Source organism: Crocuta crocuta, unplaced genomic scaffold (assembly GCF_008692635.1).
Source record: "Crocuta crocuta isolate KB4526 unplaced genomic scaffold, BGI_CrCroc_1.0 scaffold396, whole genome shotgun sequence".
Taxonomy (NCBI): Eukaryota; Metazoa; Chordata; class Mammalia; order Carnivora; family Hyaenidae; genus Crocuta; species Crocuta crocuta.
Window position 1 is genome coordinate 2,141,296 of NW_027533259.1, and position 16,538 is coordinate 2,157,833.

General features: G+C 39.1%; 1 protein-coding gene across 1 annotated transcript in view; it reads left to right on the forward strand.

Moving 5' to 3' along the window:
- Positions 1 to 7,013, forward strand: part of ORC5 (origin recognition complex subunit 5) — an 85,650-nt gene extending 78,637 nt beyond the window's left edge. Inside the window, exon 14 of the mRNA XM_077746928.1 lies at positions 6,202 to 7,013. Within this exon, the coding sequence (XP_077603054.1) occupies positions 6,202 to 6,247 (46 nt within the window). The 3' untranslated portion in view covers positions 6,248 to 7,013. The remainder of the gene's footprint in view (positions 1 to 6,201) is intronic.
- Positions 7,014 to 16,538: the final 9,525 nt, after the last annotated feature.

Consider the following 16,538-nt stretch of genomic DNA (forward strand, 5'->3'; position numbering starts at 1 on the left):
CTCCAATCACACTTAGGTAAACTGGTCTCATTCTTCTCTTCTGATACTTATCATAGTTTTAATTAATTACTTAATTCAATAATTAGATTTTTTTCTTTCTACCATGTAAGTCCACAAAGCTCAACGCAGAAACTATGTCAGTTACTGTCTTACCTCAAACTTAAAAACAATGCTTTAAACTTAGTATGTGTGAAATATAAAAGCAGTGCATATTTTCCTATAGTGATTAGCAGTAAAACCTCAGATGAAAAGGAACCATTCTGGGCCTGTGTTTTGGCACAGCAACAAAAAGGGAGCTAAAGAGACAGAGTTTCATTCCAAACTGAGGTATGGTGGAGATAGGAGATCTCAAGGATAGTTACCAAAGAAGAGGTAGGTATGTTTGATGCTGACACCTGTGGTAGAGAATGAATGATTAGATCAGAGGACACAACCTAAATGTCCAAAACAAGAGAATGGATCGCTAATTTATTGTACATTCTTATTTTTAAAAAGCAGTGTACGGTTATTAAAAATCATACTTTTGAAGGGTAAAAACATAAAAATACTATTGATACAGTATATCAAGTGGATAAAGCAGTTACATATGGAGTTATATACACAAGAAAAGTAGGAAAACCTATGGGAAGGGAGTGATGGTCAAAACTGGCAATTACTACCAGGAAATCAAGCATCTGTTTTAATGATAAAACAGTCATTTGTAGCTTTATCAAGAATACCTACAGGAATACAGTGGGTTAGAAGTCAGAGATTATAGTATTTAGAAGAAATTGATGCAGCAAATAGAATGGTTTTAATTCATTGTTCACTTAACATTTATCGTGTTGCCCATTATAATCACTGTGCTAGGCTTTGGGATATAGCAACAAGTATAACAGATCTACTATACCCCATCCTCATGAGCCTATATTCTAGGTTTGTTGTTTTGTTTTGTTTAGAGAGAGGATTGTTATCTACTAACAATGTGAGAGGGTTATTATTGTTTAAACGTTTGAGTGTATTTAAATGCTTATGGGAAAGGGGTGATAGAAGAGAATCAATGATACGAAGGATAGAGAGATTAATTTAAAGCCTCAAGTCCTTGAAATGGTATATCCACGTGGGATTTAGAAATGAGTTGAAAGAAGTAGCCCTGGATGAAAGAGGGGACTCTTTTTGCATTATAGCATAAGGAAAAAGTAGATTCAGATGGAGCTGAGTTTGAAAATTTGGTGGCCAGAAGTTGAGGGTATTCTTATGTCTTCTCTTTTGCCAGTAAGGAAGGAGGCAAATTTGAGACTAAGGACAGAAGTTATGGAAATCTGTGAGGAACGTGGGTATTTGAAATAGCTGCCATAGGGAATAAAAGAAAGTGCTACCAGGAAAAGCAAACTTGCTGGGAATATTGAGGGCCCATTTAAGGTTCCTGAGCTTGAATTTACAGTGGCACTGATCTGTGAAACTTGTGATCCTCTCCAGTAGCATTCCATATGTCCCAGGTACTGGGAGAGCAAAGGGGCATTGTTGAAATCACAAAGGATTGGGGTTTTGCCAGGTGAATTTGGTGGATGCCAGCAAGTGAGTGCTCGAAGTAACATTCCATGGAGTCTGATCTAGGAAGGGAAGGAAGGAAGTGAAGCCAGTAGAGGGCCAGTAGTTCAGTGCCTAGCATGTAATACAAAGTATTTGTAGATCAAGACAAAGTACGGGGGCTCGTGAACTGTTTTAAGGTGTTCCAGATAGCTTAAAGAAAGAGCTTGGGGATCAGAGGATAGAATGCCTGAATTTATGTTTTTAGAGGCAGAATATTTCTGAGTATGATCTAAGAGTAGAAAAGAATGTCACTAGGGTGCCTGGGTGGCTCAGTCAGTTAAGTGTCCGACTTTGGCTCAGGCCATGATCTCACAGTTTGTGAGTTCCAACTCCACCTCACTCTCTGTGCTGACAGCTCAGACCCTAGAGCCTGCTTTGGATTCTGTGTCTCCCTCTTTCTCTGCCCCTCCCCAGCTTGTGCTCTGTCTCTTCAAAAATAAACATTAAAAATTTTCCTCAAAAAAGAAAATACCATTGAAGGCAAGGAAGACAGGTGTGCAGTGAAGTCACTAAGACTGATACAGATCTTGGAATGGAGAGGAGGACTGAACTGGGTGCTGCATTTTCAGTGACTAAGAGATAGTGGCAGGGCCATACAAGGTGGTAAATGGAATGATCTGAGTCTCAGAGGAGCAGAGCTTTTGGTACCAGGACACTGACCCCACCCAACAGGACTACCTGGAGTCTAACCTCATTGGAAAGAGTTGAGGAAGAGGCNGAAAAACATGAATGGGAGAGAGAGAAGACATAGAGAACTTTATTGACCAAGGAACAGTGAGAAAGTTTGAACAGAGAAGTCGTCAGAAGCTTTAAAGGAAGTAGTAAGTATGGAAGTAGAATATGGGAGAAGACAGCTGATGAGAAGCTTATTAAATATTGTCATTAGGATGTTCTTAATGTGAATGGTAGTTTTAAGTTTCTTTCTTAACACAGTCCTTGGGAAGACAATACAAGATAACAGGATTGAAACTTAAAGTTGTCTGGTGGCAAGTTGTCAGAAGAACCAAACTAAAAATTCAAACTGCCCACAAAAGTAAAAAGAAAGAAAATAGCATCCCATGAGAAAAAAAGTATTTCAGGGTAGTGAAAGAATCAACAAAGTGAAATAAAAGGATAAAGGCAAAATTAAATCTTCAGACATATGTCGTGTAACTAACTTCTGTAAGAGTGTTCTGAATGCTGATTTAAGAAGGAATATTCCTAGGGGGGAAAAAAAAGGAAAACTAAGAAACAGGCTCTTAACTATAGAAAACAAACTGATGGGCACCAGCAGGCAGGAGAGGAAAGGGATGAGAGACATAGCAATGGAGATTAAGGAGGGCACACTTGTGTTGAGCACTGAGTGTTGTATGTAAGTGTTGAATCACTGTATTGTCTGCGGAAGCTAATATTATACTCTGTGTTAACTGACTGGAAATTCAATAAAAACTTGGGAAAAAAAGGAATTAATTACTCCTAGGTAAATTGTCACTGATATTATTTATGTTTGTCCTATTTTTTTCTATATGCTTACTTCTCTGGGGTACCTGGGTGTTCATCTCATAGTTGATCTCACAGTTGGTGAGTTTGAGCCCTGCATCAGGCTCGCTGCCGTCAGCCTGTCACCCTCTCTCTCTGCCTGTCCCCTGCTTTCTCTCTCTCTCTCTCTCTCAAAAAATAAATTAAAAACATCAAAATTTTTAAAAAGAAGGAAAATAATTAATTTTGGTTCTAAGAGAACAAGTAGCTCTTGTACAACTATCCAAAATCTTAAAATCATATTTATATAAATTTAATATGCATCAGAAGCCCTGAAAACCCAGAGAAAGTACGTACAAAGAACATAACCCTCTTTGTCAGTTAAAGCATTCTTTATAGTGAATTGTGTCTCCAAGTCCTGTAATCTTTGGAATGTATGACATAATTTTTGATGTCCTGGTAGTTATTCTTTGAAATTCTGCCATTTCCTAGAATAATATATGTGGGGATCAGTAAGCAAGTCACCTATTTACATTGGGAGATGGAGAGATGATGGAGAAAGACATTTATACATCTTGAGCAGTAAATGTTTCTTTTTCTTTCTAAGATTAAGCATTTTTTTTAAAAGTTTAATTTGAGAGAGTGTGAATGAGGGAGGGGCAGAGAGAGAGAGAGGAGACAGAGAATCCCAAGCAGGCTGTACACTGTCAGTGCAGAGCCCGATGTTGGACACGATCTCATGACTGTAAGATCATGACTGGAGTTGAAATCAAGAGTCAAATTGAAATCGGGGCGCCTGGGTGGCTCAGTCGGTTAAGGCCTCGGCTCAGGTCATGATCTCACGCTTCGTGGGTTCAAGCCCCGCGTCGGGCTTTGTGCTGACTGCTAACTCAGAGCCTGGAGCCTGTTTCAGATTCTGTATCTCTCTCTCTCTGACCTCCCCTGCTCACGCTGTCTCTCTCTCTCTCTCTCTCTCTCTCAGAAATAAATAAAACATTAAAAAAAATTTTTTTTTAAAATCAAATTGAAATCAAGTGACTTAACCAGCTGAGCGACTAGGCTCAGTAAATGTTTCTTAAAGGAATGATCTTATGTGTTCAGTTCCTGAGTAATTTATTGTCTTGAAAAAGTCCAAAAGTCTTAAAGGTGTTATTCAGTTTGCTTGAATACATCCCAGTGACAAAGCAGACAAATGGGATGTAGTGACACTTTTATGAATGGATGCACTCAAATAGTGTAGTGTTTTTAAGTCAGTCCATTCGTTCTAGCAAATAAAACTTTTCCACAAATTATGCTAAAGTTATACATCTAGACTGAGTAAAATACAAGAGTCCTGCCACTAACAAATCACAGTATTTCATTTGTTTGTATTTTCTTCTGGTCCTAGTCCATTATACAGATGCTTGTCCTGAGTTTTCAGTACTGAGTTGCAATTCTGCCCTTTTCCTTCTTAGTATTTGTAGATATGTCTTCATATTGGTTGTTTTGTACGACTATCCCATATTCTTTCACATAATACCCTCTAATCCAGTAGTTTTCAATTTTAAATGTTTTAACCTTAGCTTCTTCTAATCATTTCCCACTCAATGGCGAAAAATCCCAAAGCCCAAAACAATAAAACTTAACATTAAGGCCACTTTACCTTGTCACTTTTGGTTTATAAGATTAAGACCCAAAAAAGTTACTGTGGGGATATGTGCCTGGAGAAAATGAACAAATTCCCCTTACCTTTTTGCCTCTGGTTAGAAATAGCCATTTATGTCTGTCTCCTCCCAACATCTTCTAAAAAGGATCTGATTTTCAACCAGGATAATTTATATTTTTTCGACAGTTTTGTCCAACTGGAAGTTTGCACTTAATGATTTGAGGGGAAAAAAAGGTTAGTGATACCTTGTTGCCAGTAAATTTGGGAAGTCCTGGAATTAGAAGAAAAACATAAAAATAATATAGAGGATGATATAATATCCATACAACTCAGGTCTTTATGCCTGAGATTTTTTTTTTTAATTTTAGTAACTATTTGTAGTTTCTTTATTACTGTGAATGATAACAGGATTGTCCTGGCAGTGTTTTTATGCCACTTGGAAAGGTCTAGTATCTTCAGAGGCACCATTGTAAGGAAAAAATTAAGGTATTCTTTGGTCCTACATGAGATGCCACAATAGCCATAGCATCTCATTTGAGCTATTTTTAAATGTGTTTTCACAAGCAGCATCCGCAGTTCCCCATTCCAAATTTCAAACAATATTTGATATGTCAGTCATTTGCTTAGAAACTTTTTTAGAAAGTGTTACAAAATGATAGACAAAAACATTAATTGATGATGGTGTAATAAATAAGAGCATGTAATTACTGAATCTTGAAAAGGCTGTTCTCACATGGATGATTATTTTTGCAGAACTGAATACTTCAAGGCTTTAATTTTACACTTATTGCTAGATCATTATATCTAATTATTTTGACCATTTATTCAAATAATAACCTCCAAGTCTGAATATTTATGGTGAAGAATGAGTTTGGAGAAAGGAAAATAATTATATGTCTCTGCCCCTCTGCTATTTTATTCTGCCTGCCATCGGAGTACAAAAATATACATTCACATCGTCTGTTTGTTGTATCATATTGTTGGATCATACAGATTTAGTTACAATATGCACGCAGGTCACCAAGTGTTGAAAGACTGAAAAGAATGAAAACTACAAATGAGGACAGATGAGCTATGCATAATGTAATGATAAAACAGGTGTTTTGGAAGATAAACAGTGTTCAGAAGCAGAGAAGATTTAAATACTTTTGCATCTCTAATTACTTTATTCTGGTTATTAGACAAAAAGCAAATAGTTTTCAAGTGAAATCTTAACTTTCTGTAGGATAATTGAAATAGAGAATGTTGGATGGTTCTAACTTCATTTCCTTTTTTCTTTTTTCCCTCAGAAAAGCAAACTTTATGCATGGGGTTGGGGTGGGGGGAGGAAACTTTTCAAAGAAACCTTCTTCCTAGTGACATTTTATAAAATTAATGCCATTCCTGTCTTGGTGCTTTTCATAGCACTATAGAATTGGTTAGCATTAGTTGTGTATAATTTTGCATGTGCCTCCCAGAACCGTACATACAAAGCTGAGCAGTCTAGGGGGTGAGGATGCTAACATATTATCTATTTTTGTTTATAGGACGGTGAACTTTGACATAATAAAATACTTGTATGATTTCTTGTGAAAACAAGCTTCAAAGCCATATGGACACTGTGACAATGACTAAGCCAAGCTGTGTTCATCCAACTACTTAGCTGGCCAGGGAGAGGAGTTCTTTGGCTCTATTGGATTTGTCCAGACAGGTGCTGGCCCAGCATGGAATCTGATGAAAATACTCTGATTGGTCTGGGTGGATGTGAGCAGAAGACTATTTACCAGGGACCCTGGAGTATTTGGAAGCAACGTGTTAATTATAAACAGCAGGGTTTGAGCACAATCTGTTCTACTCTTAATGATGTTATCTTAACACTGAAATTGCCTGAAACCCATTTACTTAGGACTACATTTTGCTCTGTGAACTATCCCCTGCGCTTTGAACGTGCCAGCAGCCCTTGTATATAAGCCCAGTCTTTTCACTTCCTCTCCACAGGAGCCTCTGCGGTTGCTTGCCAAAGCAGATTTTCCTAAGGCCACCGTTTTAAAAGATCATAGTTGCAGAATATAATAAATAGAAGGTTTTTTTTTTTAATCCAAGCTTGTATATGCTTATCCTTCACCCTGATATTCTCAAAAGGCACAAGGTAGTTTGATCAGATTTAGGCCAACTTTCCATCCCCAGGCCTGCTTGATAAATGCAGTCTGCTCGTGTGGGGTTTTTCTGGTTACTCTTGACAATTAACCACCCAGCCTAGCTTTTTAATCCACGTAATGGTTTTCTTATCTTTTTTTTAAAGTCACTGGCCTTTAAGAGTTCCACAATAAAACTTTTTCCTGTTATATCAGTTAATGAACCTTGGATCTGGTTTTCTTGTCTGTTCATATTTTGAAGAAGCTTTCTGTTAGTTGAATACTTGAAAATTGTTCTGAGCAGATTAAAGTGCTTGATTACAGAGCCCAGTTTACATTTCAGGGGCATTTTATTCTTCCCTTCCTTTTTTAAAGAAAAATTCTCAAAATAGTCACTGCCAGATAGGAAACCTTTTCATGTGGTTACTGTCTGCCACGTTCTGAATCAAAGAAAATAAGCAGTTCTGTTCTTGTATTTGTTTGGAGGTAATAAAAGGGAGAGAAGGAATGGATTTCCTGTTTGCCTCCCAAAGGATAACATCCACCTTACCTGAGATGTCCCACAGAAGGTGGTGACATTTTGTGTTCTGGAAGATGTTTGGAGAAACCAGGACCAAGGGAAAGCCATGTGCATTGCAAATTCAGGCTTAGGTTTCCTGCACAAAGAAATCCATGTATCATTGAAGTAGAAATCAGCTTGGGTAGCTGATTTGAGGAGGAGCGGTGGGGGAGAGTTCAGCCCCTCATGGTTTGCTGGAAAGTGGCAGGTCTGCTGTGCAGCCTTCTTGGATAGGCTGGGCCCAATCTGCATTTTGAGAGAAGAACTCTGGAATGTCAGAGCGGGAAGAAATTGTCCAATTGGGAACTGCAGTGGAGGGCGGAAAGGAGGCAGAGTACACTTAGAAGAATGTAAGTGACTCTCCATGCCTCCTCCTCACTGCTGGCCACCCAACCCCTGCCCAGCACCTTGCCTGTCCTGTACCTGCTCCACACAGTGCTATCGTCCCCACATGTGGCTTCCCTGCAGAAGACCTTGTAACCAGATTTTCCCTGCTCCTGACTGGACCATAAGACCTACTCTGTTCATAATTCACTTTCTAATGGCTAAATGAGTAACTAATTTGATTAATTTATTTAAATGAAGGCTAATAGAGCTTAATATGGATTTTAGCATTTTAACAAGGGTCATCTGCAAATGAATTCTATAATTGGAAGATATGAATCTCCAATTACAGGAAGGTGTCTAATGAGGAGAATTGGGCTGGCTGGTGGGCCAGTTATTTCCATTAAGAGAGGAGGTGCTTCAGGAGTGTGAATCAGTGCAGCCACTGTGGAAAACAATATGGACTTTCCTCAACAAACTAAAAATAGAGCCGCCATATGATCCAGCAATTCTACTTCTGAGCATTTATCTGAAGAAAATGAAAAACTAATTTGAAAAGGTCTGTGCACCCCAGTGTTCACTGCAGCCTTATTTAAAGTAGCCACAATATGCAACAACCTGAGTGTCCATCGATGGATGAATGGATAAAGATGTGGTACATATGTATGATGGAATATGACTCAGTTATAAAAAGGATGAAATCTTGTTATTTTCAGCTATGCAGATATTAAGGTATCTTAAGGGTATTATACTAAGTGAAAAAAGTTAGAGTAAGACAAATACTCTTAGGATTTTTTTATGTGAAATGAAAAAGCTAAAATGAAACCGAACTCCTAGATACAGAGAACAGACTGACGGCTAGGTGGAAAGGGCATTGTGGAGGTGGGGGGTTGCGAAATGGGTGAAGGGAGTCAAGAAGTACAAACTTCCAGTCATTAAATAAATAAGTCATGGAGATACAATGTATAGTATGGCAACTACAGTCAATAATCCTGTGTTGCATATTTGAGAGTTGCTAAGAGTAAATCGTAAAAATTTTCATCACAAAAAATGTAACTTTTTTCAACCCTAATTTTAATATACACTTCATAAACATCTTCATTTCTAACACCAAACATAATAAAACATGAAATATACTATGTTGAAATTTATCAGGAAATCACTGTTATATAATGTTTTGTTGCATTGTTTGTAAAAAAAAAAAAAAAAGAGAGAAGGCGCTTAAATTATGCTCAGCATTTATTCTGCCTAGATCTAAAAATGATTTAGGTGGTAGAAGGACAAGGTTACAATGCTGTAGGTTTTTAGAGTTTTTATACATGGGTGACCATATATTTGAAGAATATTTTCTTTGAATGACTGTGACCCAGGTATACCTAGTTAGGTGGGGATCTTAGGCCTTCTTCCCTCCTCCTCTCTTTTTTTTTTAATTTTTTAAAATGTTTATTTTTGAGAGAGAAAGAGAGAGGCACAAAATCTGAAGCAGGCTCCAGGCTCTGAGCCGTCAGCACAGATGCCAACGTGGAACTCAAACTCCTAAGCCATGAGACCATGACCTGAGCCAAAGTTGGAAGCTTAACTGACTGAGACACCCAGGTGCCCCCCTCTTATGTTCAAGTTACTTTCAATCTGTGAACCAGTCTTCATTGCAGAAGCAATTCCTTTTCAATAACCCTGGAAAGGACTCTGATCCAACAAGCCTCTTCTTATTAAGCCCTAAGGTCAGAAGGGGGTTGAGCTCTAGGGCAGCAGTTAAGAGTTGGGGCTATGGAGTCAGACTACCTTGGATCAAACACCAGCTGTATTTCTACAAGCTGTGTGACTTTAGGCAAGTTGTTGAATCTGTCTGTGCCTCTGTTTTCTCACCTGTACAGTGGAGGGTAGAATTTACCTCCCACAATAGTTTGGAGGATTAAATAAATTGATATATCTGAGGCAGTAATTCTCAACTGTGGGCAGTTTTTCCTCACCATGGAATGAATATTTAGCAATTTGTGGAAAGATTTTTGGTTGTCACAACTCTGAGATGGGTGGAGGATAGAGGAATGGAGTGCTGATAAACATCTTACGTGCATGTCCCACAACAGAATTACCTGGTTCAAGATGTCAGTAGTGCTGAGGTTGAGGAACTGTGATCTAAATAAGGTACATGGCATAGTAAGTGCTCAGCAAATGTTGGCTGTTGCTATTATGACATTTGTGGCCTAGGAAAGAAGTAAGTGAAGGAATGTAGAAACAGTCCAACCAAAAAGGAAAGAGGTACTCTTACCTAACCATACCTAAGGAAAATCTCTCGGAAATTTTGGAATTATTCAAATGGACACAGTACCTTGGATTTTTTTTTTTTTTTTTAATTGAAAGACTTATCAGCTGGGCTCTAGTTCATACCCAGATTTCATTACTTGTTTTTCAGGATTTTGTTGAATAGTGGAAAGCATGAGCTGAAAGTGACCAAATCAGAGAGCAAGTGACATACACCGTTTTCCCACAAGGTGTGATAGTTGAGCAATTAGTGGTGTACCTCTAATGGATTTAGTTAACTGACAACTGTTTGATGCAATTAAGGTGGTCTGGAGCTTGGAAAGCTCCGGTGTAAGAAGCCACCTCTTTGGTCTCTTCAAGGCGTGCACCCCTGTTTATACTGTGCAAAGAAAAGTAATGCATCAAATCCAGGAATAGTGCATCCCTTATCGCACCAAGTACTAAGTCTCAAAAAGAGTAGTTGAAATGCAGCAGTCGCCCCCAGGTATGCAGTTTGGGTTGTCATAGTGTCCTCCAGGGTTAGCTGAACACGTACACTGTTGTGTATCATAATTGTTTGCATTTTATGCCTTCAGCCATGAGCAAAGACTTGGAAGTAATTAGCGCAGAGGTTGATATTATTCGGCTTCCTCCCCTACACTTTGAAAGCTTCATCTGCTACAGAGTGGGACTGTCTATCATATGTAAATCGTTCAGATAATTTTGCATGTAATTTCAGTCTGCTGACACATTTTGCTTTCAAAAATGCTTAGTAGAGCTCAAAGAAATCTTTCCTATCAAGATACCAACATTTCACTCAAATTTGCTATTAAGTGACCTGAATACACAGTTAGTGTTCATTTTCCAGCAGTGACACATTCATGAAGCACAGTATGAGAAGTAGAAATTTGGTAGAGCAAAGAAAATTATAATCAATTCATTCATTTAACTGCATGTTGATGCACAGTAATGATGGGAATTTTAGAAGGCATTCAACTGTTTGAGTAAATAGTGGTAGCTTTGGCATGAGCAAAGAGTCTGGATTTTAGAGACATTGAAGATTTGCTTGGGTTTTGGATGAGCCACAAACTATTTCATTGGTCTTTGAAGGGGCTGAGCCTCTAGTTTAATGACATTTCCCATATGAATATTCAAATTCATCCAAAAAATACCAAGTACCGGCTGTGGTCCAAGGAGTCAGATGTCTGGCCTGGACAACAGGTGCTCTCAGCATCAATAGAGTCATTCCATGAGAGAGGAAATCTTGGGGGAAGGATTAGATCTGTGGCTTGAGGAAGATCATGAGTTCAATTTTGAACATGTTGCCATTGGAGTGCTTAGTCAAATGAAGTGTGAAGTAGGTGGTTGCATCAAAGGTAGAGGTCTGAGTTACAGCCAAGTATAAATGCAGCAGTGTCAAAGCAGGACTGTTCAGTAAGTTAGAGGTCTTAGTTCTTAAAGTCGTGTCCCTGACATGGGGAGGAAGAAACCATCTGGAAATGGGCTGAAAGAAAACATATAGAAGGTGACCGTAACTATTGCTCCTCAATTCGCCACAGAGCTGTAGTTAACTTTATTTTTTTCCAAATAACAATTCTTCACTGTTCATATACACCACATTCCCTCCAGTATATGAAGCAGCAGTGAGATATCAGCTAAGTCCCATTTAGCATCTGATCCCAAAAGGAAAAATCAGACACACTTAGAGTCTTATCTGTGGAGAACGTTAATTCAAAAACACATGATTTCATCACTTTGGGCCAACTCTTAAAATAATAGGGGCACTGCTATGGCTCAGGTGTGCCGTGGAATTTCAGAGCCCTTTTGGGTTCACTTCCTCTGGGTCTGAGCGTTCAGCCATCCTAATGCATGGGACTCATCCAGCTGGGAATGAAGAGAGCCTCGGAAGAATTGAACTGTACCAACCCCATAGACATCCAGGAGGAAGGAAGCTGAAAGAAAAACCCCTGCTACTTCCTACATCAGCCTTTTTTAATTGAACAACACTGACTGACTGAAGCCTTGTCACCCAGGGGATGGAAGGACAGAAGAAAGAGCCACGTGTCTCTAGAGATAAAACAGGCAGCTGCTACAAATGCCTCTGAATGTAAAAACAATAATTAAGCTGACCGACAGAGAAAGGAATAAGTAGATCTAAGATCTAATTGCATTGTTTTTTTTTTATTGTGATATTTTAACAAAAAGTTATATGGGAGAAGTGAAACATATCAATAAAAAAATTTTCTCATACCACTAGAATTAGGAGGAGCATGACAGAAGCCCCCAGCTTAGGGACGGGTAAAACTTTGGAACCATTGAATGGAAGACAGTACTGTCCACACCTCCATGCAGCATGGGCTGGTTGTCTCAATTCCCTTCATGATCAGAGGTCTGGGTTAAACCAGAAAGTAATTAAGGAGAGAATGTGAAAAGACCTCCACCCCAAAGAGAAAATGCATATTTTTCATAATGCTACTCTATATTATTATGGGATCAGTCTTTACACGTTCACTACAGAAATTGGAGGCAGTCATAAAATCGCCAGTTAGCAGCATTCAGAGATGGTCTCTGTAAGTAAATTTGTGGCCTTTATACTTCTGGTTGCTATATTCTTGTAATTTAAAGAAAACCCCTCATTGTGTCTTTTACCCTAGGAAAAAAAGGACAGGTCAGGTGGAGACCAGTGGTGCTCACGACAGCCTGTGAAATGTGATTGGTAGGACTTAAGATTGGAGCTTCATGAAAAATGTTTAGAATGACAACGTTTAAAAAAATAATTTATATACAAGAAGTTGAAATTGAAACCGCATCAACATCATGAAAAGTAGTATCTCAAAGACATTGCATCAAAACAAAAAAATCAAAGACATTGCATCAAAAACCAATTCTTAAATGTGTGTGGCCAATATGTCTCTTAATAGGCCTCCTTGTTTAAAAATGCTTATCATGATAATAAAATGGGAGAAAGAACAAAAGAAACATTAAAGAGAGGAAGACATAAAAGAAATTGAAGGGGGAGAGGAGGAAGGCAGTGAAACAGATACCAACTTATAGAAATATGAACCATAAATGGCACAGAAATGAGATGTTCCAGTTAATCTGTGGCTGGATAACAAACCACTCCAAACTTCATGGCCTTAAAAACATCAGTCATTTGTTCTGCTCATGGATCTGTGGTCTGGGCAGGGCTCGGCTCCACGCGATGTCTCCTAGGGCAACTTGAGCAGAGTCGCAGTCACATGAAGGCTGGCTCACTGATGTCTGGAGACTGATGCTGGCTGGTGGCTCTCACATGGAACACCCACACATGGTCCCTCTGTGAGCTCTCTCCCCTTCCTGATAGCATTGCTTTGCAGGATTGTGATTAAGGCTGGCTTGTATTTAAAGGGAAGGGAATTAGATCCACCTCTTTTGATAGAAAGGGTAGCAAAGAATATGCAAACATACTTTAAATCCCTACACAGAACATAATAGGCTGAAAATACTATTATGGAATGCAGCTGGAATATATTTTATGCCATCTCAAAATTTGAATTGGTGTAGCAGAAACTGTTGGTGTTCTGTCTCCTCCACCCTTCTTCCAAAGCACAGGAGCCCTGGCTTCAAAGGAGGCCAGTGTCCTTGGAGCACAGGGAGCAAAGGCAGCTGTGGTGGGAGGTGGGTTCAGAGGTGATTACCATGTCATGTGTAGCCTTGCAGGGCATTGAAGGACTTGGTTCTTACTCTGTGTGAGATGGGAGAGTTTTGAGCAGGGAGTCCCATAATTTGGTTAGATTTTGAAAAGGACCACTGGATGCTACATTGTTAATAGGCCTTAGAGGAGAGGAGGATGGAAACAGAAAGAACAGTTAGAAGGCTATCAAAATGATCCAAGTGAGAGAGAATGGCGGCTCACACAAGAGTATTAACAGTGGAGGTGGTGAGAAGTTGTCAGATTCAGGATATAAAAAGGACTCGCTAATTAATTGGGTATTAATTATGAAAGAGTCATGGATGACTCCAGGGTTTTTGACCTGAACTTCTGAAAGAGTGGAGGGGAGAAAAGATCAGGGGGTGGTGTGAATATGGTAAATTGGAAATTTTTATTAGGTATCTTAAGAGGAGATGTCATGGAGGTAAGTAAATAAGTGTGGAGTTCAGGCTGGAGATAGAAACCATAGGGTTGTCAGTATCCAAATGAAAGTGTATAAGGGAAATGTGCGTACGAAGGAAGTATAGTTGCCTCTTCCTATTCACTGGCCTGAGCTCCTGTGCAGGAGCATTCAGACCCCTTAAGAAGGGAACTCCTCGGGGAGTTGCTAGTAAACTCTAAGTAACTTTTGGTCAGTCTTTTCTATGGGAAGATAAGATTCATGATACAATTAAAATTTATTTAAATAGTGAAATTTTAACCTAAATTTTCAAATGACCATTGCAGTATTATAAAAAGAAAAGTGACAGACAAGGCATGAGTGGGTCATAGATTTAATTATAACAATGTATGCCATGCACAGCCTCAACAAAATGGCCTCTAAAATACTGAGTTCACAGATTAAATATGCTAATTAAATTCCGAAAGCCCATCGTTGAAAAGCTATTCCTATTACGATACATTTGCTTTATCTCCATTTCAGAAATAAGATTGTATGCAGAATGTCTCCATTATATATAAAGTTCCTTTTAAATGGATCTAAATATGGACTACTGGTTATTAGTACCTATTTTTTTCTGGAAATATCCATCCATCTTATATATTTTTTATTGTAATCTTGATAAATCTACCACTGAATACCACTCAGAAGAGGACATGCTTGGTGTTGTGGCTCAAGCTTTGGATTGGTTTGCCTTGGTTTCCTCTTACTTGCAATTGTGACCAATGGCGCTCATTAGCGAGACAGTCATAAAAGTATAAATATGGTTCCATCCTCATCACGCAATAACTAAGAGCTACCTGAATAAAGGAGATGAAGACAAAAGTTACAGGGATTACTGGACACATATTGCCCTTTAAGATAGAATTTTTTTCCTCTTTTGCTTTTCACTATTAAAAAACTATGTGATTGGGGCGCCTGGGTGGCTTAGTCGGTTAAGCGTCCGACTTTCGCTTAGGTCATGATCTTTCGGTTCGTGGGTTCGAGCCCCGCGTCGGGCTCTGTGCTGACTGCCAGCTCAGAACCTGGAGCCTGTTTCAGTCTGTGACTCCCTCTCTCTCTGACCCTCCCCTGCTCACGCTGTCTCTCTCTCCTAGAAATAAATAAAACATTAAAATAAAATAAAATAAAAAATAAAAAATTATGTGATTTTAATAATAACTACCAACTGAACATTTATGTGCCTGGCACTGTAATAGATAATTCACATATATCATCTCTAATGCTTATGTAGTTTGGATGAAAAAATGTATTCACTGAAAAGCTGACACTGGAATGCCGCTTAGGGAAGAAAATACATTGATGAGCAACTTGGAGGAAAAGACAGAAAAGATGAAGCTGAAAGGGTAGAGGATGAGACCCTGATAGTTCTTTGGAGGAAGTAAGGCAGCAGAAACATGACTCAACTCTTCTGCATAGAAAAAGAATTTATTTATGCTCCTGAGCTATCAGGGCAAGGACATACACAAGAGGGATGGGGTTTTTTGTTTGTTTGGGTTTTTTTGTTTTGGTTCTGGTTTTGTTTTCTAGAGAGAGAGAGAAAGTGTGCATGTGTGCATGCATGTGAGCAGGAGGGTGGGGCAGAAGGGGAGGGAGAGAGAATCTTAAGCAGGCGCTATGCTCACATGGAGCCTGATGCAGGGCTCAATCCCATGACCCTGGGATCATGACCTAAGCCGTAATCAAGAGTCAGATGTTCAACCAACTGAGCCACCTAGGCACCCAACAAAAGCTGGGCCAACAAAATCCTAAAGCTGGGCCACTGTATGGGTGATATAGCCAAGGAGAAATTTTAAGTTATTGCTTTACAATTCAAAATGTGACCATTTTTTGGAACCCATAAATTTCCTGTAACAGTCTGCTACATGCAACAGCCATGTTTTGGAGAAGATCATCTAAAAGAGGCAGTTTCCTACTAATGGGTTGGCATTAGAGTAAATTTAAAGGATACCAAGTGGAAATCACAAAGTTAGCTGAACTTAGAAGTTGTTAAGAAAGGAGTATGAGAATGTAAGATTCAAACCCTTCCCTCCAGACGAGGAATTCACACATATCTTATGTATGACAAACTCAAGCAAAAAGTATCAGATGCTTGCCCGCCTGCCTTCCCTCTCTCCCTCCCTCCGTCCCTCCCTTTTTCCTTCCTCCCTCCCTTTTCCCCTCCTCCCTCCCTCCCTTCCTTCCTTTCTTCCCTTCTTCCTTCCTTCCTTTCTTTCCTCCCTTCCTTCCTTTCTATCTATCTATCTATCTATCTATCTATCTATCTATCTATCTANTCTTCCTTCCTTTCTTTCCTCCCTTCCTCCCTTTCTATCTATCTATCTATCATCTGTTTATTTTGAAAGTCACTTCGCTTTTGAGCCCTCACTTCTGTTGGTGGTAGAAACTGTGAAATTCAAGATTAACTCAGCCCCTTCTAGTTTAAACTCAGCTTCTTAGGATTCCTCTCCTTTCCCTCCACCCATATTTATTAGGCCCGTGAGCGTAGGCTGAAT